At 41.1% G+C, this 26,383-nt stretch overlaps 1 protein-coding gene across 1 annotated transcript in view; it reads right to left on the bottom strand.

The window, feature by feature from the left end:
* LOC149200135 (sec-independent protein translocase protein TATC, chloroplastic-like) overlaps positions 1–26,383 on the bottom strand; it is a 135,803-nt gene that overhangs the window by 53,534 nt on the left and 55,886 nt on the right. Inside the window, exon 2 of the mRNA XM_089402601.1 lies at positions 22,496–22,806. Within this exon, the coding sequence (XP_089258727.1) occupies positions 22,496–22,806 (311 nt within the window). The remainder of the gene's footprint in view (positions 1–22,495; positions 22,807–26,383) is intronic.

Below are 26,383 nucleotides of genomic sequence, written 5' to 3' on the forward strand. Positions count from 1 at the left end.
CTAAGTTGCAAAAGACGAGCCCCTTGATGCTTGGAACTTTACATTATACAAGGGTGCTGGTTTTTGTTGTAGCACTACACACTGACTTGGATAAAGTATGGTCGTAAGCAATTTATTTAACACACATGGCTTGGGGCAAGTTGATGGTATGCACATTGAGGCATAATGTTGGCCACTGGCCACACAAAGACAAATTCAGTAATTTGAATGAGAATGTTCGTGAAGGTCTTCTTGACTCGTGCCTTAGTCAAGATGACCACAAACAGTCTTCCTTTAGCATGCACAAGTTCCTAGAAATCAGGACGAGTCATGGAGCAGTTAACTCATGCACAGGAGTTGGAGGCTCAGTTTTGTTTGTCTCCAAGTGCAAGTTTATTTTTGGAAAAGGACGAGTTAGTGCGCTTCAGTTTCTAATTGAGCCAGGACGAGTTATAAGACTCAGTTGACTCAGTTAACAATTAAATCACAAGTCTGAGTTCCAAAAACAACTTGCCAGATTTAGCCGAGTCAAATTTCTTATAAGGAGGACAAAGAAATCTTTGTAATTCATTATTGCATGCTCAAGTTGTGTGTGTGTGAGAGCTTGCTGTGGGAAGAGAGTATCTAGGAGCAGCCTAGACACAGGCAGCAGATTTGAGGGAGATAATTTCCTTGCAGAAGTGCGCTAGGATTTAGGAAGAATTCCTAAATAACAGGGGTTGTCCAGCAGCCCCTATCACCATGGCAGAACTGGAAAGCACCATTAAATGGTTCAAGAAGGAGAAGAGTCCGGGACCGGATGGTTGGACTATAGAGTTTTACTCTGCATTTTTTGAGCTTCTGGGAGGAGACATCCTCAAAGTTGTTGAGGAGAGCAGGACCACGGGAAGTATCTATCATGCCATTAACTCTACATTTATTGCCCTCATCCCTAAATCCGACAATCCATCATCCTTCGATGACTTCCGCCCCATATCTCTCTGTAATGTGCTCTACAAGATTATATCTAAGATCATAGCTAACAGGATCAAGCCCATCCTCTCCAGGCATATCTCTCCACAACAATTTGCCTTTCTAGAGAATCGACAGATACATGAAGCCATAGGATCAGCACAGGAAGCAATCCACTCCATCTGGACAAAACACCTCAAATGTATTCTGCTGAAAATTGATCTCTCCAAGGCATTTGATCGTGCTAGCTGGTTGTACATCAAAATGATCCTCATTCATATTGGCTTCCCTCATTCATTAATAAATTGGATAATGGCTTGCATCACCTCCCCCACCTTCAGTATTCTGATCAATGGATCTGCCTCCCACTTCTTTCACTCTGAAAGAGGACTCCGTCAGGGCTGCCCACTCTCGCCATTGCTCTTTCTCTTGGTAATTGAAGCTCTTAGTAGGCTCCTGATTACTGCTAACAGGGAGGGTAATATCCGGGGCCTTAAAATATCAGACATCTGCTACCTTACTCACCTCCTTTTTGTGGATGATGTCTTGATATTACTGGATGGAAGTATACAGGACACAACAGCATTCTCTCGCCTGCTCGACCTGTTCTCAAAAGCAACAGGGATGGAAGTAAACAGATCAAAATCCACCATCACTATGGTTGACACCACTGTAAATGAATCTCATGCTGCTAGAACGGCTTTTCCATATTCCCACCAGCCTCTGGATAGAGGGCTCAAATACCTGGGGTACTGGCTCAAACCAACAAGTCAGAAGATTGCTGATTGGGTATGGCTCGTGGCGAAAATAGAAAAAAGATTATCATGCTGGAGTCACAGGTATCTCTCAAGGGCAGGGAGACTAATCCTGATAAAAGTTGTTCTGGAAGCAACCCCTGTATTCTGGATGGCTATGGCATGGATACCCCGGAACATATTGGCAAAGCTGCAACAATTATGCAATCGATACCTATGGGCAGGGAATCAAGACAAACGAATCTTCGCATGGATCGGATGGAATAAGATAGCCCTGCCCAAGAAGTGGGGAGGTTGGGGGCTGAAGGATCTCCCGATATTTGCAAAAGCACTGGCCGGAAAAATGGGATGGGCCCTCCTAACTTCCCACAGCCTATGGACAAACATCACTTTCCATAAATATATCTGGCCTCACAGCATCATAGATTGGGCTAGATTGCCTTCTTGGAACAAAGCAGGTATATCATCGATTTGGAAAGCCCTTCTGCACTCCTTACCACTCATCAGGGATAACTTAGTATGGCGCATCAGAGACGGTAACAGTGCAAGAATTGGACTGGATCCTTGGACCGGAAGTGGTGGCAGACATACACTCCCTCAAGAGCTAATTGCATTTCTAGCAGCACAAAACATAAAGGTCATCTCGCAGATAGCAGATCCAGCCCAATCTGATATATTTCACCAAGCATGGAAATCGGCAAATCAATTAAATATCCCGAGAAGATGGCATACCATATGGGATGAGTACAGAGATGCATTAACGGAAGCACATATCCGCATCTCGGAGGGGCCGGATGAACTGGTATGGCATCGAGCAGAGCACGGGGTATACACACCAAAGGAAGGCTATATATACCTCATCGAACATCGAAAGCCTGGAGAAATCGTAAGTTGGTGGCAAAACATATGGAAATGCGCCGCATCCCCCCGATCGAAATTATTCAGTTGGTGCATTCTAAGGAACAAAGTCCCCACAGGTGATCAGCTTGCGAAGAGAGCCATACACGGACCTACTTGGTGTGTACTCTGCAAGGAAGCATCGGAATCGACAGAACATATATTCATGAGATGCCGAGCAACATTAGACCTGTGGCGAAACCTCAGGGCGCATATAAATTACACAGGAGAATGGGAGGGACAGGACATCACTAGTGCATGGAATGAATGGGAAAAGAAAAACAAAGGGACCAAAGTGATAAACCTCCCCATCATTATTAACTGGGCTATTTGGAAATCAAGAAACCGAGCCATTTTTTATGAGAAGCCCATCCACTGGCCCTTACTCGAAGCTAGCATTGTTGCTGCCCTGAAGGAGCTGCCCGATCCTACCCCTCCGCCTTCTCGACAACCTGCTCCGCCTCCACCCATCGACCCAAGCATGCCTTGGGCTTTCTTTGACGGTGCTGCAAACCAACAAAGCTGCGGAGGTGGTTTCATACTCTATGTAACAGAGAACCATCATTACAACATCAAGGCTGGCCTGGGAGTCGGAACAAACAACTATGCTGAACTGATTACACTTCGACACCTACTACACTTTGCATTAAGACACCATTGCATTAACATCAATATTTATGGAGATTCTCAGATCATTGTAAATTGGATTAATGGCACAGCTATATGTCACATGCACTCTCTCAGCACTATTCTACAAGAAGCACTCGATCTCAAAGCAGCTTTTAACCATATTTCTATCTCTCATATATACAGGGAACACAATAAGGGTGCCGACAAACTTTCCAAGGAGGCAGCGCTGATGGACAGAGGACTATGGGAGATTACAGAGATTAATGATCAACAGGAGCAAAAATTCTATCATCGGCCATACATAGATCCAGGATACCCAACCCTGGATCCGCAAATAGATCACTAAATATATTTATGTTTTGACAGCTCTCTACAGACAATACTGCTATTTTTGGTTTTTTGTTAAGATGAACAGCATAATAGAAATGAACTGATAAGCATGCCCTGCGTGGTACTGCACAGACAGCTTTTGAAGAAACTCTGTATTTAACAGACAATATGTAAAACTGCTTATTATTGAAATATATATTGATTTTTCCAGGGGAAAAAAAAAAAACAGGGGCTGTCCAGCGCTAGGAAATAGGAGCCAGACAACACAAGGAAATAGGGAGCAGAGGTCGAGTCTTGCAGGGAGGTTTTTAGCTTAGTCCAAGCAGTGAGATAAGTTGTATTCTCTGTTGAAACAGTGGCCTTGTAAAAGAGATCAGATTGCTCTATTTTCTGTCAACAAAATTCTACAGCTAGCAGACGGTTTTCCTAGTTGGTTTACCTAGAAAAAATTATTGTCTCTTGTATAATTGTGTCTCTATCTCTGTGTTTTATTCCGCTGCAAATTTTTTAATAGAGAAATTCTGGGTCTTAGTGAATCAAACCCAGTTTCAGTTGGTTCATCAAGCAGCTCCAGAATTTCAAGGAAATTCTACAGAGAATCATTGTAGGTGAATGCTAAACACATGGCCTGAGGACGTGTGGCTATATGTGAATCAAGAAATGAAAAACAGTGCTAAAGCTATACACGAACGATTCTAACAAGCATAGACTGATGCTATGGGTAATTGACTGTGTGTAAACGCATTTCAGTGAATTAACTGGACCAGCAAACAGAGCAAGAGAAATTCAACATTGTAGCTATCAATTCCAGAAAAAATTGAATTAACATGCATGAGAACACTGTCTATGAATATGGTTTCCACTATCCAGTTTGTTAAGGAAAAAATCATTGATTAGAAGCATTGGACAGGGCTGGAGATTGAAGAATCCTAAGAAGCAATCCCACAGATCAATACAAGTACCATAGCTAATCACAAACATAGTGCACAATCACAATTTCCATGCCAGCAAACAGAGCAATTGGAAAATTAACTAAGTGCGCAAGCATTAATTGAACCATCAATGTAACCAGATTGATCTCAGTCACACAAGCATTTAAACACAATTGAACACACAGATTACCCTAGGATCCGAAATGGAAAAAGCAGCATTTGGTGGCTTCTATTCATGCTCAGGATTTTTTACATATGTGAGTTATACACTCAATCAGAGATTTTATGTATTCTTACTCACTGGCAGTATCTTACAGATTTCTTTGGCTCAGAGATGATCTTTTTTCATCATGGATGGGCTCAAAATTCCCTTCATCCTCCAATCTTCAAATAGACTTCTTCCGAGTCCTTCATCCTTTTGCTACTACCTATTCTTCTTCCCAAGATTCATTTTGTTTCTGTCTCTCTTCTATTGCTTTTGCATCAAACAAGCAATCTTTATTATAAGGTCGCCTTGGAATGCCAACCATCGAGTGACTCATCTCATCTTCTTGATGCCTTTGCATGTGGACGACCGACTTTACACTTCACAAGTTTTATCATGTTTACAAAGTTTAGGAGAGGGTTATTTCAAAACAGAACCTGGAAGGAACTTGGAGTACAAGCCAAGTCAATGTGAAGATTCCCCAATTAGGGAGAACTCCTCCAACTCAAAATAGATCAACTTAACTCATAAATGGCAAGTAGCAGACCTCCTCCAGTGACCTGACTCCTAAGAATAGAAGTTATTTGAACCAAAAGTTATCCTTAAAAAGCATGCTTGGTGTGCAAGTCAAACCTGGAACAAACTTGCAGTGCAAGTCAAGTCAACTCAAATAAAGCTTGCTTTGCATGCAAGTCAAATCGACCTTTCAAAGGGGTTGCATTGTCCAAGAATAAGTAACAAGTGGTTGTTACTTGTGAAGCAACTTCTCCAAGGAATCTCTTAAGTGGGGTAAACCACTCATTTTTGCACAAAATAACTCGACATTGATCATCAAGAAAGGTGCATTTTTCAGGTCAAAACATCATCATAAAAAACCACATGCCAAAAATAGACTAGGATGCTCATCTCCACTGCTAAAAATAGACTGCACCAAAAAATATTTAAGTGCTCAAAATTTTCTAGAAACTGAAACCCAACACCTCGGTTAAAAATGCAATCCTGAGGTACCCAATGTTTTAACTTTTTTAGCACCAACAAAAACCACAAATTTGACCTAGTTTTTTATTTTCCAAGAATGTTTTGAAATTTTGACCACATTGTTTACCATAAAGTTATCCAAAAATATGACCAATTCCCAAAACATAGAAACCCTATTTTTGACCTAATTTCGCATGGTCTCCAATCTTCAATAAAATTGACAAACATGCTATCTATAAAGGGTATCCAAAAATTTAATTAGTTTCCCAAGTGCAGAAACCTTAATTTTGTAACATTTTTTTAATTTATCATAATGCCACCACAACTGAAACATCTGCAAAAATATGATCAAATTCTAGAAACATGAACTTTCTAAATATAGAAAATTCCCAAGATAGAATATCTTGTTAGACTAAAATTAACCTTTTGAAGCCCTCACCTGCCCATGCCAGCACCAAGAACTACATGTCATATGCAAGCATGGGAAAACTGTTGCATTAAAGAAATTTCTCAAGCTCTATACTGGTATGAGTGTGAGCTTCTCTCTTAAGTTAACTGCTTTGAAGATCACTGCAACAAACATGTTCAATCAACTCCAAAAATGAAGATACATGACGGTGTGCTAAGTCCAGGTTATAGCACTCACGAACTGTCAATGCCGATTCCCAAATCAGTCATGTATCCACCGACTGTCAATGCTGAATCAATCAAAAATGAACTTCTGAGAAGTTCATTTAAAGCGATAAGAGGTCCCCTCACGGTGATCAATGACTCCAATCAAAATCCATTCTCTATTTCTTCCCACTCTACTTCTAGCCTCAAAATGCCTTAACAGCAGCGTTGCATGCTTGACATGGTTTTGTTCTTGGTTTTGTATCTGCACTACTATTTCTTGTGTTTCTATTGACTAGTTAGTTAGCTCTCTCTCCTTTTAGTAGAGTAGTGATAGGAGTTGCTTTCTCACTCCAATTGTTTATTCACATTTGTCGTATTTTCAAGTCCCATTGAACAACTTTGTATTCACCTGTCAGATATTAATAAAATTACTATATCTTATCTAACGCTGACATTAAAATCCAAATCATAGATACACAACCACAAGATGTTGGAGAACACAAAGACACTGAGAGGGGGGGTGAATCAGTGTCAAACAAATTATTATATTCAATTAACATAATGCATGAACACACAGATTTAAAGTGGAAACCCAAACTGGGGGAAAACCACTTGTAAATGCTTCACTAGTAGGCTTCAATCTATTACAATGTTACAGGCAACCACCTGTGAGGGCATCAATCCTCTGTAAGCACCAACTTACAATTTTACAGGCTCCAACCTGTTGAACAGATGAGGACACCAATCCTCTGTAAGCACCAACTTACATTTTGTTGGAAACACTGAGAGGGGTGAATCAATATTTCTTTTCAATTGTTATTTTTACCAGTTAGATTCTTCACAATTTAATCAGAGAAATGTAGAATAATAATTTTATTAAGTACAAATAATTGAATACAATAATTGTTGCCAAGCACCTACTTGGTCTTTGGTGAGGCTCCGACCTCTAGGGCTTCGACCCTATCTTATCCAAGGCTCCAACCTTGTGTTTAGGAGCACCAACTCCAAGGACACCAATCCTGTTGTTTAATAGAGAATGTGTAAAGTACTTACTTGAATGTTCTTGGCATATTCTTCACTGTCTTCACCACTTCAAAAACAAAAACACTTTGGCTTTACTGTGTACTCGTCCTTGATTTACTTCACTGTCCACTGTCCATCAAATATACTTGTTCATTGCTCAAAAATCACAATGATTTTTGTCATTGTTTTCACAATGATTGAATCGCTGTCACATAAATCTGTGTAAAGAATCAATTCCAAAATTAACTGCACTGTTCAACGTTTAAAGTTATCGCTGTCCGATAGGTGATGAGACCATGGAGCACTGTCCGAGTCCACTGCACTGTGTTCAGAGTACTGAAGCTATCTGTTGTTGCGCAGATTGACACGACAACGCTCAGATCGGGGGCTGTCACTCTGATCCCCGATCCCTCCATTTAAGCCTGTCTCCCACGGCTAAGGGGGGTGGACCCTATGAAATGATGAAGGCCAACTGCCAAACAGTTGGGCTGGGAGACACGATGCACTAAAATGGTTTTATTAATTTGGTGGACCAGTGCCTTAAGAGATTGTTGTTAAAACGATTACTTGTTAGATGATATAGAATATAAACCATGAACAGCAATCACTTATCATCAAATAACTTGAACAGTGCTTAAATATCCAGTAAAACCACAAAGTTCCTGCAATGACCAAATCTCAATCACGATATCCAGCAACTAAGAAAATACTAACGCAATTATAAATCACAAATCGTTAACCAGATACCATATTTAAGATAATCATTCATGTACAGATAAAACATTCATTCCGCATTGATAAATTTGAATCTCAGCATAATAATTTCCTGGAAATAACTGGATCTTGGCAAAAGAGAAAATTTTCCCAAAATTTTTTTTTTTTTAAATCTAAAAAAAATGAAACTAAAATCTAAATTTTTTTTTTTTAAAGTAAAATTAAAACTTAATAAAAATCTAAATAAAATAAAACCTAAGAAAATTCTAAACTAAAATATAAACACTAAATCAAACTTAAATCTAACACATTAAAATCTAATTAAAACATAAAAATTAAATCTAATCTAAAAAAAACTAAATTATAAAAATTAAATCTAAACAAAAGCTAAGATTTAATACATGAACCAAAATCAAATGACTGAGCTACGCTATTTCTAAACCTTATAACATGAAATAAATAAACAAAAAATCGAAACGCTAAAAATGAAAGTCGGAAATGGGAACGAATATCACAGAGAAAACCCTAGCCGTAAACAGTCGAAGACGATATGCTGAGGGTTTGAACGATACCTGCGCGTAGATTCTAAAAAAAGAAAATGCGGGCCGAGAAAAATTTCACAAATGATGGCGTAGCAGGGTTTTGCAATGGCGTGATCGATGGTTAGAAAGGAAGCTTACCTGAAATGTTTACGAATGGAACGATAACCTGAACGATTTTGAGTTTATCCTGGCACGGCTTCACTTTAACTGCTGCGTCTTTATACCTGCGTACATACTCAATTTGATGCCTGAAAATTTCAATGATCGGATGGCATTGGAAAAGGTCTTGACACTCGTTTTGATATATCTGAAACTGCTAAGCCGTATGCAATGGAATTGCTACGATTTCGTGGGGCTGGATGAAGTGCACGCTTGTCCTTTTGATGGCGGCTCTGATAAGTTATGCAGTTCGTTTTAGACGTGCTGGCTTTTGCTTACACCACTGGTACCAATGCGCATATGCAAAACTCGTGAGACTCTGAGTGAAATGTTTGAAACGCAGACGGAGACTGGGGCGTATCAGATAGTATCTCTCTGCGTGTTTGATGAAAACAGAGCCTCCACGCAGAACAGCCACCGCTGGTTCACTTGGGCGCAGTGACAGGTTGATGTAGCAAGTGTCCAATGTACCGATATATAAATGGATCGCCCCAAAAAAAAATCGCCCAGAATTAATGTATGCTTTGCAGCCTCCGCAAAACCCTTGCTATCGAAAAGCTAATCTTATGCCTGCGAAAGAAAAGAAAGCTTAAAATAGTATATGCCAGAAATTAACCTAAAAACCCTAAACCCTAATGAAGACTGGGTATAAAGTGAAATTTTGAAACCCCAGATCAGTTGAATAATATACAAATTTTGGCCCCTTTTTAGCCAGATTTAACAATAATAACAGAAGTACTGTCAAAACATCAGAAAACTTCAAATTTACTGTGAACAAGCTCGATAAAATCTCTCATGTAAACCAGAAAAACAAGTCTAAATGATTAACCCAGGGCAAAATCAGCTGGGCTCTGCAAGGAAAAGCTTGTGGGAGTCGGCTGGTTCAGCCTAGAACTTCCCCAAACGCCCACCAAGCAACCATCAATAAAGAGAGCAAGAATGCTGCCAGATCTCAAAAAGCAATGGAGATACCTGTCATTACTTTTGAAACCCTAACACCACTCAAACCCTAGTAAGTGAACAAGATACCTGTGCTCACAATACTCTAAAAAAAACAAGCTATTATTAATGGCTGAAAAATGAAATATGCAGAAAGTTAAACATCTCACAGCACTTCTAGAGAGTAACACCAGCAAGATTTGGACCCCAAAGTCTTCTTTTATTAACCAGAAAACAGATTACAAGAGAGCTTTTTCAGCCAAGACTCACAGATCGAATGATCTGAAATGACCCCTAGCACCCTATTTAAAGGAAATGATCCCAACGGCTAGTTCGAGTGATCCATGTCGAAATGATCTCGACCGTCGATGAGGATCAAGACATCTCTTAATCTCATCCGTCGAAATTGCTAACTTATTAGTAAAAATAATATTTTGCATGCATTCACTCAAAATATTATTATTTTATTATTTAGGGTTTTTGCTTTATTTTATAATTTTTTATTATTTTATTTTTTTAATTTTTTTTAATTTTTTAATTTTTATTTATTTTATTATTTTATTTATTTTCTTAAATGGATCATCGAACTAAGCCTTTGGAAACATCACCTAGGACCTAGGACTCATGAGGGGATTTAAAACATTTTCCAACCCTCAAGACACATTACATCATGACTTTTACAATTTACATCTTAAGGGGGAAAACCCCTTTATCATAGACCCTCATAAATCACCCAGTTTCTGCGACACAACTATAATCTAGCAGATTAACACACTAGGATTCTCCTAAAGTTCTAATAACAAAATGCATCCCGGCTTTGGGGTCAGGCTGAAGGAAAACTCTGCCGATCATAGATCGGTGAGACGAAAAACCTTCCGGGACATAGATTATCATTAGAAAGTTAGGTCCACCTAGGCAATTTTACATAAACGACTCATATCTGCTAAGATTATTTACAATTCATACATGCAGACTGGGTTTACAATTAAAATGATCAAGCTGCTGATGACTGCAAGATGGCACGGACACGTCGATCAGGTGCTGCCCCTTTTTGCAAAGAAAAGGGGGTGTGCTGCATGGGTAGTTGACCAGTAGTGGTCAACACTATCACTGAGAGTAATCTTCAAATCCGAGTTGCAGTCCTGCAAAGTGGCCGAGGAAAGAACAGTCCTGCAGTGAATCCGAGGTGCAGTCCTGTAGTGAGTCCGAGTTGCATCACAGAGAGGCACAGTCAAACGAAGGTACAGAAGGCACAGTTCTGTTCTTTGAAGCCCGAGGTCCAGAAGTATAACCTTTTCTGAGATCTTTAACCCTTTCTTAATCAGTGTTCACGAGATGTGAACCTTCTTCAATTGTTATGTGATTGTGTGCCGAAACGTTGGATCAAAATGAGGTCGAGCATCCTATATTTATAGTGTTTTTACAGTGAACAAGCGAAGAGACATGTCTCATAGGTAGGCCAACATGAGAGGCCAGTATAGGTCGGCTCACTGTCCAGAATAATATCCTTAACTTAAAAAATCTATATCTCCCAAACTATTTGGAGTTTCGAGCCAAGTAAGAGCTCATTAGAAAGGCAAAATTATGCTCTAAAAGATGGTATAGGTATCATATTGAGAGGCTGCTTCTAAGGTAGTGAAAAACATTTTTTAATATGACTGGTCATCAATTAGTGCAGAATTGGAGGTAGGACAGAATGGCTTCATGGAGAGTAAGGCCATTTGGAAATGGTGACTTTCACTAGGAGAGTTGTGAAAATTCCTAGATCTAACAATCTTAGGAATCCTACTGCAACCAGCTGAATCTACTTCACCTAGATCGTAAATTACATTGCCAGATTTCTTCTTGAAATATTGAAGTAAATTACTGAAGCAGCCTACACCAAATTAAATATGATTCTGAAACATAGAAACTGAGCAAGGAAATACAAACACATAGGACACCGTTATTTTTGGACAAATGTCCTCAGAAAAACCCAATGCGGGAAAACCGGCACAGCAGTTCTGAGGGTTTTATATTATCAAGCAGTAGCAAATTCTGAATACATCGTTGAATACCTCATAGGGTTATTCAGTTACAAAGAGAAATATTGGCAAAAGCTTAGTGAGATTACCTCACACAATCACTGAGAAAAAGTCCCGGCTGTTCCGACTGCTAGATGAGGTGCCCCTGGCAGGCCCTGCGCTCCCTCTACGTTGTCCCAGCGTCAACCCTCTCAGGCACAGCGTCACCCAGCTAGGCAATCGATCAGTAGCCCAGAATCACTGTTCTCAGCCTCCCGGTCTCACACCCCAGCGTCCGGTTGCTAAAACGGACTCTCTGCTCTGATTTTCGACTTTCTCTCTCTCCCTCTGCACTGCTTTTGCGTGCCCCTGCGTCAGCCTCTACATCAAGACTACTGGATCACTCTCTGCCTCTCTCTGCTAATGATTCTCCGGCTGAGAATCTCTCTCTCCGGAAGCTGCTATCCCTACCCCTCAACTGCAAGAAATCTTCTCAATCAATTTTTCTTCCTGAGAACTTCTCACTTCAGAAAATCGATTTTTTGATCTCTCTTGGTGTGTTTTCCAAATGACCCTCAAGCCCCTTCTTATATCTTCCTGTTGGGCAACCAACGGCCTAGATTAACTCCTAATCAAAGGCTCAGATCATTTTGACTTGATCTCAGTCTTTTCCTAAAAGTTTCACCCACAATTAGATTAATACCCATTAATATTTTAATTTTCCAAAGTTTTGACTTAGGAATCCCATTAAGAATATTAATCATTTTAACAAAATTATTTCTAGGTGGAATTTCGCAAAACGGTTTCTGGGATCTTTGGAATGCATGTGCCCAAGCCTCCCTGCAAAATTTGAGGCCTAGAGCACATTCGATGCTACCCCAAATCAACACTCCCTCTTAGTGAGGAATGTGCTCTAGCAATATACTGCAGCTAGACACTGCTCTGACTCTGAAGCATCGTCCTATGCGCTGCTGATGTCTGACATGTTGTCCACCAACTACTGTGTTGCTGCTGCAACTGTACTGCTGCCTTTGACACTGCCACTATCAATGCTACATATGTACTACAGCTCCCTCTCAAATGTTGCATCTGCTATGCTGCTAGCACTACTACTGCTAACACTGCATTCGTACTGCAACTGATTTGCTGGGAGAAGCAACTGAAAAACATCTAAAATTACTGAACTAATTGTGTTCAGTATGATACCACGTGAATGTTGGAACTGACTACTGCTAGTCTTTGCGCTAACCCTCTGAATCTACTGCGTTGTTGCTGACCTCTGCTCTATACCATCTGCACTGTTGCCAACTTTGCTCTGCATTGTTCAGCCTCTGGCACTCCTAGCCACTGCAACTGACTCCCCGACACTCTTTGTCACCATCTAACACTAGTCTGTCCTGCTACTGCAAAATTGGGCTCCCGTAGCAAGGTATTAATACAAGAGATGGACTCCTCAAGGATCCTGCCCATCTGTAGCTCTTTCAAACTACAGCTCCAAATCAGCCCACCTCCCTCCTGGAGGTATCTCGGCGAACTCCTCCTCTTCGATCTTCGTGGTTGCAACCTTAGGATCATGCTTCTCATCCTTGTCCTTTTTCTTCAAAGGACACTGGGATGCATAGTGGCCCATCTCGCCACAACTGAAACACTTCACCTTGGAGACATCCTTATTTCGTCGTTGTTGCCCCTGCTGCCCCTTCGATGCAAGGGTTGCATTCTCCTCCTCCTCCTTGGGCTTCGACCCACTGTTGTTGCTGCTTCCATCAAGCTTGACCTTGACCATGTCTCTCCTCAGCTCCTCTTGTTTTAGAGCTGCCCACATCTCATCGCAATTAGGCAACGTTGGTCTGCCCAAAATACTCTGGACAAATACTTGCCACTCATCCAAGACAGAATTTAGGGCCATTCTCACTAACTCTGAATCCTGAGGTGTATGCCCCGCAGCCGACAACTCATCACGGGTCTCCTTTAGCTTCGTGAGGAATGGGTCCACACGTTCTCCATTCTGCATCTGAGCAAATCTCTGCTTTTGCTCTAAGTACATCTTTCGTTGCTCAGAAGATCCCTGATACAACGTGGCCAAAGCATCCCACATCTCCTTAGCAGTTGCTCTGCTAGCAACGTGGCATACCACGTGATCCTTGACTCCATCCAAGATCATCCTCTTGACCTTTGCCATCGCAGCCTTGTACTTCTTTAGCGGATCAGCGTCCGCAGGTTTAGCGACCACACTATCAACATACGTCTTGAGGGCATGCTCATATAGAAGGAAATACATTATAGCCTTCCAAATGACGTAGTTGGATGCTCCGTCCAACCTGTCCTGATCCCTCAAGCCACTAGTTGCCATATCTTCCAAAAAATGTCGAACAACTCCCTCTTTCTCCATACTACGTAGCTCCTACATTGGCTTACACACTCCCTGATGGAGCTAGTAAGTCTGTTGCTCCTCTACTGCCCTGCAAATGAGAAATATTGATTTCCTCGGTAAGAAACCACTAAGGAAGTATTCCCTCACTATGCGATCCGCTTCCTTCTTCCAACAACTTTTCTACCCAACACTCAAATTGCAGAAAACTGCGTCCCTCTAGATCTGCGCTAATGCTCTACGTGGTTCCCTCTGCCTTGGCAAATTCTCGATCCGGCAGTCCTACCTCTCTGTCGGCTCACTTAGAGAGAGACACCCACAAAAATATAGCCCTCCTAGCTAGAACTGCGCAATCCCTCAAGGGATTCGAACTGCTGCTTGCTGCAGCAAGTTGGCGCTTGCTTTAGCGCTAGATTTGTTCTTCCTGTTTCACATCAAACCCTCTAATACCATGTGAAAATTCCTAGATCTAACAATCTCAAGAATCCTACTTCAACCAGTTGAATCTACTTCACCTAGATTGTAAATTACATTACCAACTTATTTCAGATTTCTTCTTGAAATATTGAAGTAAATTACTGAAGCAACCTACACCAAATTAAATATGATTATGAAACATAGATACTGAGCAAGGAAATAAAAACAAGTAGGACACCGTTATTTTTGGACAAATGTCCCTGGAAAAACCCAATGCGGGAAAACCAGTGCAGCAGCTCTGAGGGTTTTATATTATTAAGCAGTAGCAAATTTTGAATACATCATTGAATACCTCACAGGGTTATTCAGTTACAGAGAGAAATATTGGCAAAAGCTTAGTGAGATTACCTCACACAATCACTAAGAAAAGGTCTCAGTTGTTCCGGCTGCTGGATGAGGTGCCCCTGGCAGGCCCTGCGTTGCCTCTATGCTGTCCCAGCGTCAACCCTCTCAAGCAAAGTATCACCCAACTGGGGAATCGATCAGTAGCCCAAAGTCACAGCTCTCAGCCTCCTGATCTCACTCCCCGGCTTCCGGCTGCTGAAACTGACTCTCTCGTCTAAATTTTTGACTTTCTCTCTCTCCCTCTGCGCTGCTTCTGCGTGGCCCTTCTGGCCTTGCGTCAGCCTCTGCGTCAAGGCTACTAGATCACTCTCTACCTCTCTCTGAGGCTAAGAATCTCTCCCTCCGAAAGCTGCTATCCCTACCCCTCAACTGCAAGAAATCTTCTCAATAGATTTTTCTTCCTGAGAACTTTTCACTTCAGAAAATCAATTTCTTGATCTCTCTTGGTGTGTTTTCCAAATGACCCTCAAGCCCCTTCTTATATCTTCCTGTTAGCCAACCAATGGCCTAGATTAACTCCTAATCAAAGGCTCAGATCATTTTGATTTTATCTTCGTCTTTTTCTAGAAGTTTCACCCACAATTAGATTAATGCCCATTAATATTTTAATTTTCTTAAGTTTAGACTTAGGAAACCCATTAAAAATATTAGTTATTTTAATAAAATCGTTTCTAAGTGGAATTTCCCAAAACGGTTTATGGGTTCTTTGGAATGCATGTGCCCAAGCATCCCTTCAAGATTTGAGGCCTAGAGCACACCTGATGCTACCCCAAATTAACAAGAGTAAGGCTTCATGGTGACATTTACTAGGAGAGCTCAACAATATATATTTCATCAATGACAATTATTGACCAACACATTCCTCCAAGCTCCAACCTGTTGAAAGGATGAGGACACTAAACCTCTGTGGTCAAATCAACACAATATTGTACTTTGCCTGTCACTGAGGCAAACCTTACAAGGTTGTTACATTCTCCACTGATCCCTGCGGCTTAAACAAGTCAGGACTGGGATCTGTCAATTTCACAAATGAACTATTCTTTCTCTTGATGATAACCTACAAGCCTGTTGTTTAGTTTAATATTCAATGGTTTAGGGCTCAGCCTACTCAACAGGCCTAGTGCTATGTTGCAGGAAACGTGGTACAAAGGTCCAGTTTCCGTACGGAAACTGGTACTGGTACGAAATGCGGAAACGCGTTTGGTACGGCTGTGAAACGTGTTTCCGGCCGTACTGCCACATTTCCCGAAACGGAAACGTGGCCAATATGGCCGGAAACGCGTTTCACAGCCGTACGACCCACGTTTCCTCATTAACTTGTGTTTTTTTTTATTTTTTTTATTTATTTTTAGGGTATGTTAGTGACTTCTAGTTGCTTCTAGATGCGTGTCTAAAGTTATAAAAGTGAATTTTTGCCCTAGTGTTGATATGCAGTTCATCAGGAAGTTTGAGGCATATGCAGTTCATGGTAATGTTAAATTCTTAAAGTAAAAGGATGAAAATGAAAAATAAAGGAGAATATCACTTTTATTTTTCATCTTCATCCTTTTACTTAAATTTTTAACATTACCATGAAATGACTCAGGATGTTTGAGAGTGGTTTCGCCCTCATTAGATTTCATATGGAGAAAGTAGAATTTTAGATCTCACTCAAAATCCAACAGACTTATCTGTTTTTCAGGATTTCAAGATTGGGGGGATTGCAATGTTTCCATTGGATTTTATCATGTACTAGGGTATGGAACTTGTATTTAATCAAGAGAACCAAGCCCTCTATGCAGGGGAAACTCCCAATAATCAAGATCATGTAGGGTACTAGGGTATGAAACTTGTATTTAATCAAGAGCACTAAGGTCGTTCAACTATGTAAGAGACTCCCAATACAACAGTGGTCCTTTTAAAGAATGGGATGTGGATGCAGAAAATCCTGATTTGGATCTTTCTCTTGCAGCCTTATAGTCTTTATTGTACTTGCAACCTCATATATTAATATAAATAAAGGCTGATTTTGAGATTTGGATATATAATAAAGGTTGCTTTTGGATATTCCAATATTTTTATTTTCATTATGTGATCATTCATGAGTAAATGTGATGTAAATTAAATCTTAATGTTTAAGTGTAATAAATTATAATGTATCATTTATGCTTTATGATTGCACATATATATATATATATATATATATATATATATATATATATATATATATATATATATATATTCGCGTTTCCCCGTTTCCAAAATTTGGGGAGGTCGCGTTTCGTATCGCTTCCCGTTTCAGAAATTCATACCCATTTCCCCGTTTCATGCAACCTAGGTCTGGTGTCTGTTCTGACAGGGGTTACCAGTGAGCCCTTTACAGAGGCACGATGTTGATTTGGGGTAGCATTGGATATGCTCTAGCCATGAAAATTGGTGGAGAGGCTAAAGCACATGAGATCTCCGAGACCCAGAAATGGTTTGGACAGATTGTACCCTATTTGGGAGATATTAAAATAATTAATATTTTTAATGGAGTTCCTAGGTCTAAACTTAGGAAAAATAAAATATTAATGGATATTAATATAAAACCGGGTTAGAAGGTTCCAAAAGTCATGGATCAAGCCAAATCTAATCTTAGTCGTTGATTAGAGATTTAATCTCGGCCGTTGAAGGACCAACGAAAAAAATATAAGAGGAGGCTTGAGGGTGAGTTGGAAGACACACTAGAGTGATCAGTCATTCATTTTGCCAGAGCGGGGTTGCTAAGCAAAAGTGAATCCATCATCAGCAGCGAAGGGCAATGAGTACTGGACAGAGAGGCAGAGACAGTACTAAGAGACCAGCACAGAAGCAGAGAGAGCGAGAGCAACAGCCAGTTTAGGCCACGCAGAGCCCAGCAGAGACAACGCAGAGGCCAAAGGGACTGCGTCATCCACGCAGAGGTTGTTGGAGTGACGTAGAGGATCCCAGAGGTTGCGCAGTGCCTCAGAGGGTTGACGCAGAGGGTCTTGGGGCTAATGCAGGTCAGCAGGAGGCTAACGCAGGTCAGCAGGAGGCTAACGCAGAGACCAGAAGGGCCAGCGCTAAGCTTCAAAGTCGCCGGAGAGGGTTTCGTAGGACAGGTTTTCTGAATACCTGTTTCTGAATATAGGGGTATTGTTGCCGTGTATTTTTCTCTGTCGGGTGAGCCGGGTAGGCACCCAGTTGTACTCAAGGAAAATCTGCATAATAATAAACCCTCATAATAGATGCACTGGTTTTCCCGCATTAGGTTTTTCCAGGGACATTTGTCCAAAAATAACAGTGTCACTTGTGTGTTTGTTTTCTTTCAGCTGATGATTTGTAGATGTTGTGACTGTATTGTGTTTATTTCGGTATTTAAATGTTTTAAATAACTTGTTCAGAATTTACAAGTAGAAGAAATAAACCAGCAGAATACAGATTAATTTTCTAACATATAGACTTAGAAAATTCAACATGGTATCAGAGCGTGGTTGCAGATCACATGAACGCTGAAAGAATCAGCTGAGCAGAGCATTTGCAACAGAATCAATTGTCCCGAGTGACAGTAGCTAATCCTTGCAGAAGCGACATAGGAAGGATTAACGCAAAGGGACTGCGTCATCAGTTTGGGCCTGAGAGAGGCCAGCACAGAGGTTGAGGAGGGCAGAAACAGGCTCACGTAGAGCCACGCAGAGGCTAGGAGGGCTGACGCAGTTAGCTGAAGAAGTTGTTTTGCCAGTGTCGGGATTGCACAGAGCCAAGAGGCTCAATCCTTCAGTTGTTGGGGCGAAGGAAGCTGTGGGCAGTTTGCAGGAGCAAAGCTAGTGGGGTACTGTGGTCAAAACAGTACCTAACGGGGCAAAACCAAGGTATAGGGAGTTGTTGCCGAGGCGGATTTCTAGCCAAGGAATCCGGATCAGTGTTGCACTTGCACAGACGATCCGAGAGGGGCAACTTGACACTTGGCAGAAGGATCTCCAGGAAGGAACTCGAGACTTGGAGGAGTCGAACCAAGAACTTCCAGACAGGAAGTAGAGAGACTCAGCAGGAGTCGAACCAAGAACTTCCAAGCAGGAAGCAGAGAGACATAGAGGAGTCGACAGAGAAGAGTAGAGGGATGGTCATGAATGGGTTGAGGGATCAAGATAGGCTGGACGGAGCGTCCAACTTTGTGGTCTGGAAGGCCAAGATCCTGTCCACTCTAGACAGACATCGCATCAAGGGCTTCGCCTGGAGAGTAATGGCTATCCCAGTTGACCCGGTAACTAATGAAAGGTACGAGGAGGCAATGGCTAAGGCAAAGTGCATCATCCTTGATGGGGTCAAGGATCATGTGGTCCAACATATTGCCGAGAAAGAAACGGCAAACGAGATGTGGGACACTTTGAAGACATTGTACCAGCATACTTCCGTGTAGAGGAAGATGCTCCTTGAGAATCAGCTAAGGTCATACCAGATGCAGAAGGGGGAGCAGAAAGACCTCTTCCTCAGTCGGTTGAAGGAGACCCAAGACCAACTGACTTCCATAGGGGCCACACCGGATCAAGAGTTGATAGTGAGGACCACACTTAACGCAGTCTCTGAAGAGTGGGAGACATTTGTCCAGAGCATACTGGGCAAGGTGAGTCTTCAAGATTGGGAAGAACTGTGGGCGGCTCTTCGCCAAGAGGAGATCAGACAGCTAACCAAGACGGGAAGTAGCAGCAAAGGAGTCTGGATCAAGAAGGAAGAGGAAGAGGATGCAGCTCTAGCATCTACGCAAAAGCAGGAGAAGAGGAAGAAGAAGGACCTCTCCAAGGTCAAGTGCTTCCATTGTGGGGAACTGGGTCACTATGTGAACCAGTGTCCGAGGAAGAAGAGTAAGGGAGAGGCTTCTGACTCGAAGGCAGCGCCAGCAAAGGCGGAGAAAGAAGTCAAGGAGGATGACGATTGTGCCATGAGTGCTCATGTGCCACTTGAGAAGAAGGGGGGAGACATCGAGCTGTAGTCAGGAGGACTACAGGGGATAAGGGGCAGGATGCTTGAGGTACCCAACCTCTTGGATTATACCTTGCTACGGGAGCCCTGAAGAGGAGTAGTAGGACTGGCAGATGTCGATAGAGACAGATGCGAATGAAGTGGCAGAGAGTGCTATAGTGCAAAAGTCCCCGGACAGCGCGAGGCTAGCAGGTTGCAACAGTGCGAGGGGCACGGGAGTGTTGCACCAGTGCAGGATGGCACAGAGAGGTGTGCAACGGTGCGAGATGCAAGGAGTTGTTGCAGCAGCGCAGATGACAGTAGAGGGAGCACTTGTTAGCGGCAAAGGGAGCTTCAGCATCGAGAGTGTTTCTAACCTGATAGGGATGTCAATAGTTGGGTGGATCAGTTACTTACTTCTCATTAACTGAGTTGTAATGCAGTAGCAGTATGCAGTAACACGATACAGCATGATGAGAGGGGGATGAAATGCAGATGCAGTGTTGGGAGGATGGACCAGCAGCAGCACGGATGCAGAGGGAGCTGTCGTATGGATGCAGCAGTGGCAGTGGCAAAGCCATGGACAACAGTACAAGATGCAGCTGTGCAAAGGATGTTGGGCAGGGAGGCCTAGCATCAGCACAGGTACCGGTGCTGGATAATCAGGGTGATGCTCAGTGAGGAGTATTACTAGAGCACAGTCCTCACTAAGAGGGAGTGTTGATTTGGGGTAGCATCAGATATGCTCTAGCCATGAAAATTGGTGGAGAGGCTAAAGCACATGACATCTCCAAGACCCAGAAATGGTTTGGACAGATTGTACCTGGTTTGGAGATATTAAAATAATTAATATTCTTAATGGAGTTCCTAAGTCTAAACTTACGAAAAATAAAATATTAATGGGTATTAATATAAAACTAGGTTAAAAGGTTCCAAAAGTCATGGATCAAGCCAAATCTAATCTTAGCCATTGATTAGAGATTTAATCTCGACAGTTGAAGAACCAACAAGAAAAGTATAAGAGGAGGCTTGAGGGTCAGTTGGAAGACACACCAGAGTGATCATTCATTCATTTTGCTAGAGCGAGGTTGCTAAGCAAAAGTGAATCAGTGATCAGCAGTGAGGGGCAGTGAGTACTGGACAGAGAGGCAGAGACTGTACTAAAAGACCAGCGTAGAAGCAAAGAGAGCAAGAGCAACAGCCAGTTCAGGCCACACAAAGCCCAGCAAAGACAACCCGTTGTTGGAGTGACGCAGATGGTCCCAGAGGCTGCGCAATTCCTCATAGGGCTGACACAAAGGGTCCTGGGGCTTACGCAAGTCAACAGAAGGTTGACGCAGAGGCCAGAAGGGCCAGTGCTGAGCTTCAAAGTCGCCAGAGAGGGTTTCGTGGGACAGGTTTTCTAAATACCTATTTCCGAATATAGAGGTATTGTTGTCATGTATTTGTCTCCGTCGGGTGAGCCAGGGAGGCACCCAGTTGTACTCAAGGAAACACTGCATAATAATAAACCTTCATAATAGATGCACCAGTTTTCCCAAATTGGGTTTTTCGAGGAACATTTGTCCAAAAATAACAATGTCACTCGTGTGTTTGTTTTCTTTCAGCTAATGATCTGTAGATGTTGTGACTGTATTGTGTTCATTTCGGTATTTAAATGTTTTAAATAACTTGTTCAGAATTTATAAGTAGAAAAAATAAACCAGCAGAATACAAATTAATTTTCTAAAACATAGAAAATTCAACACACGCCCTACTCCAAAACAAGTGTAAAGGCTGCCCAGAATTTGGTCTATTCAAGAGCAAAAACTTGGCCTTGTCACAGAATTATACCATAGGTGAATACCCACAAGAAATACCAGAGTAACCAAAAAACGATCCTCCTTTAGCTCAGATTTGCCACAGATTTCCTTCTCTGCTCCTCAGCTCAGCCCTCTTTCTTCCTCAGCTTGGATCTTGTGGTCACCTCAGACCTTATTTATTGCTCAATCTCCAAGTTGATAATCCAAGTGAGCCACACAAGTGGCATATTTATACTAAACAAGGGGGTGTCTATGGGCTGACTTGTCCCCTTATTGTCACCTTATAATTTGGATTCGGTTATACTTATGAGAGGGGCCGCCTTTAGCTAGGGACATAGTTTATATATGTGTGCATTCAAAACTTCATTTCTCTCCAACCGTGAAGAGTTGGGAGGTGTGCAACTATCACCGGAAAGGTCTTTAAATGGGCCATCTGTTTATGAAGTTTACCCTTCCATCTGGACTGCCTTTGACGTCAATGACGACCTTTTTCAACACAAGAAATACTCAGAATAACATATCCCGTGGTAAATAGGTTCTCTTCTTACTATTGCTCTTGCTATCCTATTTCATCGAATGAATGGAGATCACAACAATTTGATAATAGAAAGGACACGACCAAACAACTTAGCACATATTATACATTAAACATAGATTTGTGTAACAGCAAGTGATTTGTCATCAAAATGAACAAGAGTATTCATAAACCCCTCGAAAACAAAAGAATATTCCAATATATGTTAACCACAAACTAAAACAACAATAGTCACCGCAGAGCATTGGATACTGTAATTAAAATTGCATACTTAGTTAACAAGGCACGAGAGCACCATAGAACAAGATATAAGATGTCCAGATAATCTAAATTTAATAACATTAGAAGCTACTTTCAAGGTACTCCAACTAATACCTTTATAGTAGTAAAAAAGAATTCTCCAGGTGACAGCTGCAGGAAGCGAACACCTTGTGAACTCACAGGAGCTTCTAGAAAGAATATTAAATCTTTAGAAAATGCAAAGCATGCTAAGATAGCCACTCCAACAGCTAACACTGACACAAATATCCTCTCCCGCAGCTCTTCTAAATGATCAAAAACGCTCATTTCTTTATCATCAGGAAGCTCTTCTTTGCCAGGATATAGCCATTTAGACAATGGATTCTCCTGATAATCTTCTTCCGAACTTTGAAGATATGGTCCCTGCAGATCGTCTGATAGCTTCCCTGCAATTTCCAGATAAAAATATTTAAAGTAGGAGACAAATTAGATGACATAGCAAATAAATGTGAAAGCACTCCTCTAACACATATTTGTGGGAACACATAAAACAGGTTTAGGCAGTGCTTTTTCTGTCTTTTTTATGGTATAACTTCCGGGCTTGTAATTTTTCCACTATAAATGAACAGTATTATTCAAGGTTTGATTTACATGGAACTTAAAAGCAGCAAGCACCTGTCAAATATTTTGTAGACAGTAAAATTTTTAAGTCGATTGCTATGAGGGTTTTGGAGCATATACAGAAGCGAACAGGATCAGCAGCTTTAGAAAAAAATGTTAACAAATGCCTTGACATTTTTGCTAAAACTGCTGGAGCAGCCATGAGTGAGGAAAAAGACACAGGCTATCATCTTAGGGTAAGAACACTTTCTGCTTGACTACATGTGAAATGGAAACTCATAGAGCCAAGCCATATCATCTACTATTTAGGAATTCCCTTTGGAACTGATGTACCAGTAAATATTCTCCAGGGCTGGATTTTACTTAACATTGAAAGAAAGCCTGAATGTTGCACCACTCAATATTTTCATCTTGCAAGTCAAATCAGTATCAGGGATAGAATCCTGGCAGGCAGTCACGTATGGTTTTACTCTTCCTGTCCCTCTCCTTCTAGTATACGGTAAAGGCAGATGGAAATGCATCTTCAGTGCTTTCACTGTGAGATGCAAGGCAGAAAAAGCGGCCTTGTCGAGATCACAAGAGAGAGAAGAATCAAATGGAACCACCACCAAATCCTAAATCAGCAGGAGCCATAAACACATCATAGATAGAAGAGAACAAGTGTTACCAGAACCGGACCAGAACAGGTGGAACCAGCCAGTCCGGCCATTTTTGGCCCAAAACCGGTCTGAACTGGGCTTCCGAACCGGCCGGTTCAGAACCAGTTCCAGCATTAAAAAAATTGTCTTTTTTTTATTTTTTGAATCTTTCAGTTGGTTGGCTAACTTCTAATTCTCCCCTAGGCTAACCTAATATTCAAGCTTATGGCCTTCAGCCTAATAATCAAGCCTATGGCCCTAGTATTGCTATGGAATTCATGGTAAAAGTGACATTCTCCTTTATCTTTCATTTTCATCCTTTTACTTGTATTTTTAACATTACCATGAAATGACTCAAGATGTTTGAGAGTGGTTCCAACCTCATTGGATTTCATATGAAGAAAGTAGAATTTTATATTTCACTCAAAATCCAGCAGACTTAACAGTTTTTCAGGCTTTCAGGATTGGGGGATTGCAACATTTCCACTGGATTTTGTCATGTACGAGGGTATGGGACTAGTATTTAGTAAAGAGCACCAAACCCTCTATGTAATTTGATGTTACTAGCATTGGTTTTCGAACTCTTCTATCACGACTCTACTAAAAATGTACCCATCATTCAAACAAAATCTTGACATGACATGCTACATTTTTTCTATCTTATTTTAATTCTTAAATGGTTATATCAATGACAAAGACCCCAATATAGGCAATGATTTTGATGATATGTAGGCATTTGTTGTAGCATGATTTTTTTTGGATGCTAGAGGCCATCTAGAGCCTATTTGTTGATGTATTTTTGGTTCAGAGATGGATTGCACTCGATGCTATTTTGGTTATGTGCACCCTTACATGCTATGTAAATGAGAATTTTTGCATATTTGTGTATAAATGGTTTGGATTCATATGGATGCACATGAATATATATGTTTTTCTTTAAAATATGAATATATATGTTTTTCTTTAAAATATGAATATTTTATGTGTTTTTGGTAAACCAGTTTTTTTCCAGTTTTTAACCATTTCCGGTCTAGTTCCGACCAGTTCCCGGTTCACAAGGTTTTTCGGTTCGATCGCCGGTTCGGTTCTGATAATGAACGTGAACCCACAAACAAGAGAAACACAAGATATGATGCCCATAGGCTAAATACTCAATCTCAATGAATCAATATGTTGAGATGATACATTGAGTTCATGGTTCATAATATTGAGTTGTGTATTCATACACAACTCAAGTGAGGTGTCCCTTCAAGAGGGATTTATGGGCCCAAAAAACAAGGGCACACCCCCAAGAGGGTGACTAGGCTGACCTAGTCAAATATATATAAAAAAAATCAAGAGGGTACTTAGCCATAAATGACCATATGTGAAGAATACCATCATTGTGACACCAATCCCCCCTACACAGCCACCCTCCCCCCAACAAAATTAATGTTAGAATGGGAACATGAAAAAGGATGATGAAGTATAGGAGTTTGCATACCCAACTCAACAAAGATAAAGTCGTAGCTGAAAATACAAAGGAAAGTGAGTATGGATGATCCAACTCAAAATACAAGCATGCATGACCATATGCAGACCCAACCATCATCATAGAACCACTCAACTCCTAAGGAAATGCCATCACTGAATTTCATATCTTGAGACACAAGATAATCGACCTATCTATCTAATAAAAAAGCATTGAAAGGAGGCATGGGTACAAGACAAATGTGAGTGGGCATAACCAAGTCAATGCAAACTCAGCAATAGATGGAAGAGGGCAATGTAGGTTTGTGACAATCCAACTTAATAGAAAAGTGGACCCAATCAGCTGAAAGAATGCTCCACCAAACTACTCATCAATTGGCAAAAATCGTCACTAACATGCTCATCAAATGGAGGACAGCAAGAAAATATATCCCTGCCATACTATGCACCTACTGGGAGAGTGGTACTAGTGAACTACCCATCTAATGAAGAAGTACTAGAAGAAAGAACATATGTAGAAATGAAGAATGTAGCCATAGACCTACTCAACTGCTGGGAAAAATAGTCACTAACCTACTCATCCAACAGAGAAAGTCAGGAAGACATCCCTACCATATTGCTCATCTACTATGAGAGTCGTACGATTGAACTATCTATCTAAAGTTGGAAGAGACATCTTGTATAGGAATGTTGAATGTAGCCACCAATTGTCTCATTTATTAGAAACAATTGCCAATGACCAGTTCGTCCAATGGAGGAGGGTAGAAAGATATATCCCTATTGTCACTGACCGACTTATCCAATGGAAGGAGGCAAGAAGACATATCCCTGCCATGTTCCTCATCTATTAGGACAGTGGTACTATTGAATTATCCATCTTAAGAGGTATTGGAAGAGACACCTTGCATATGAATGTTGAATGGAGCCACCAATTGTCTCATATAGTGGAAACAATTGTCACTGACCTGCTCATCCAATGGAGGGCAGGAAGATATATCCCTACCATATTCTACAACTACTAGGAGAGTGGTACTACATTGTCTATCAAAATAGTGTTGATTTACGGTAGCATCGGATGTGCTCTGAGCCACAAAATTTGCAGGGAGGCTAGGACACATGTATTCCAGAATATCCAGAAATCGTTTTGGGAAATCCCACTCGGAGATATTTTATTAAAATAATTAATTATTTTTAATGGGTGCCTAAGTCTAAAATTAGGAAATTAAAATAATTAAAGGGTATTAATGAAACTAGGTGTGAATCTTCTAGAAGAAGACAAAGATCGAGTCAATAT

This window comes from Pinus tabuliformis, chromosome 2_1 (genome assembly GCF_031772625.1).
Source record: "Pinus tabuliformis cultivar Carrire ecotype Pingquan chromosome 2_1, CPIR1, whole genome shotgun sequence".
Taxonomy (NCBI): domain Eukaryota; kingdom Viridiplantae; phylum Streptophyta; class Pinopsida; order Pinales; family Pinaceae; genus Pinus; species Pinus tabuliformis.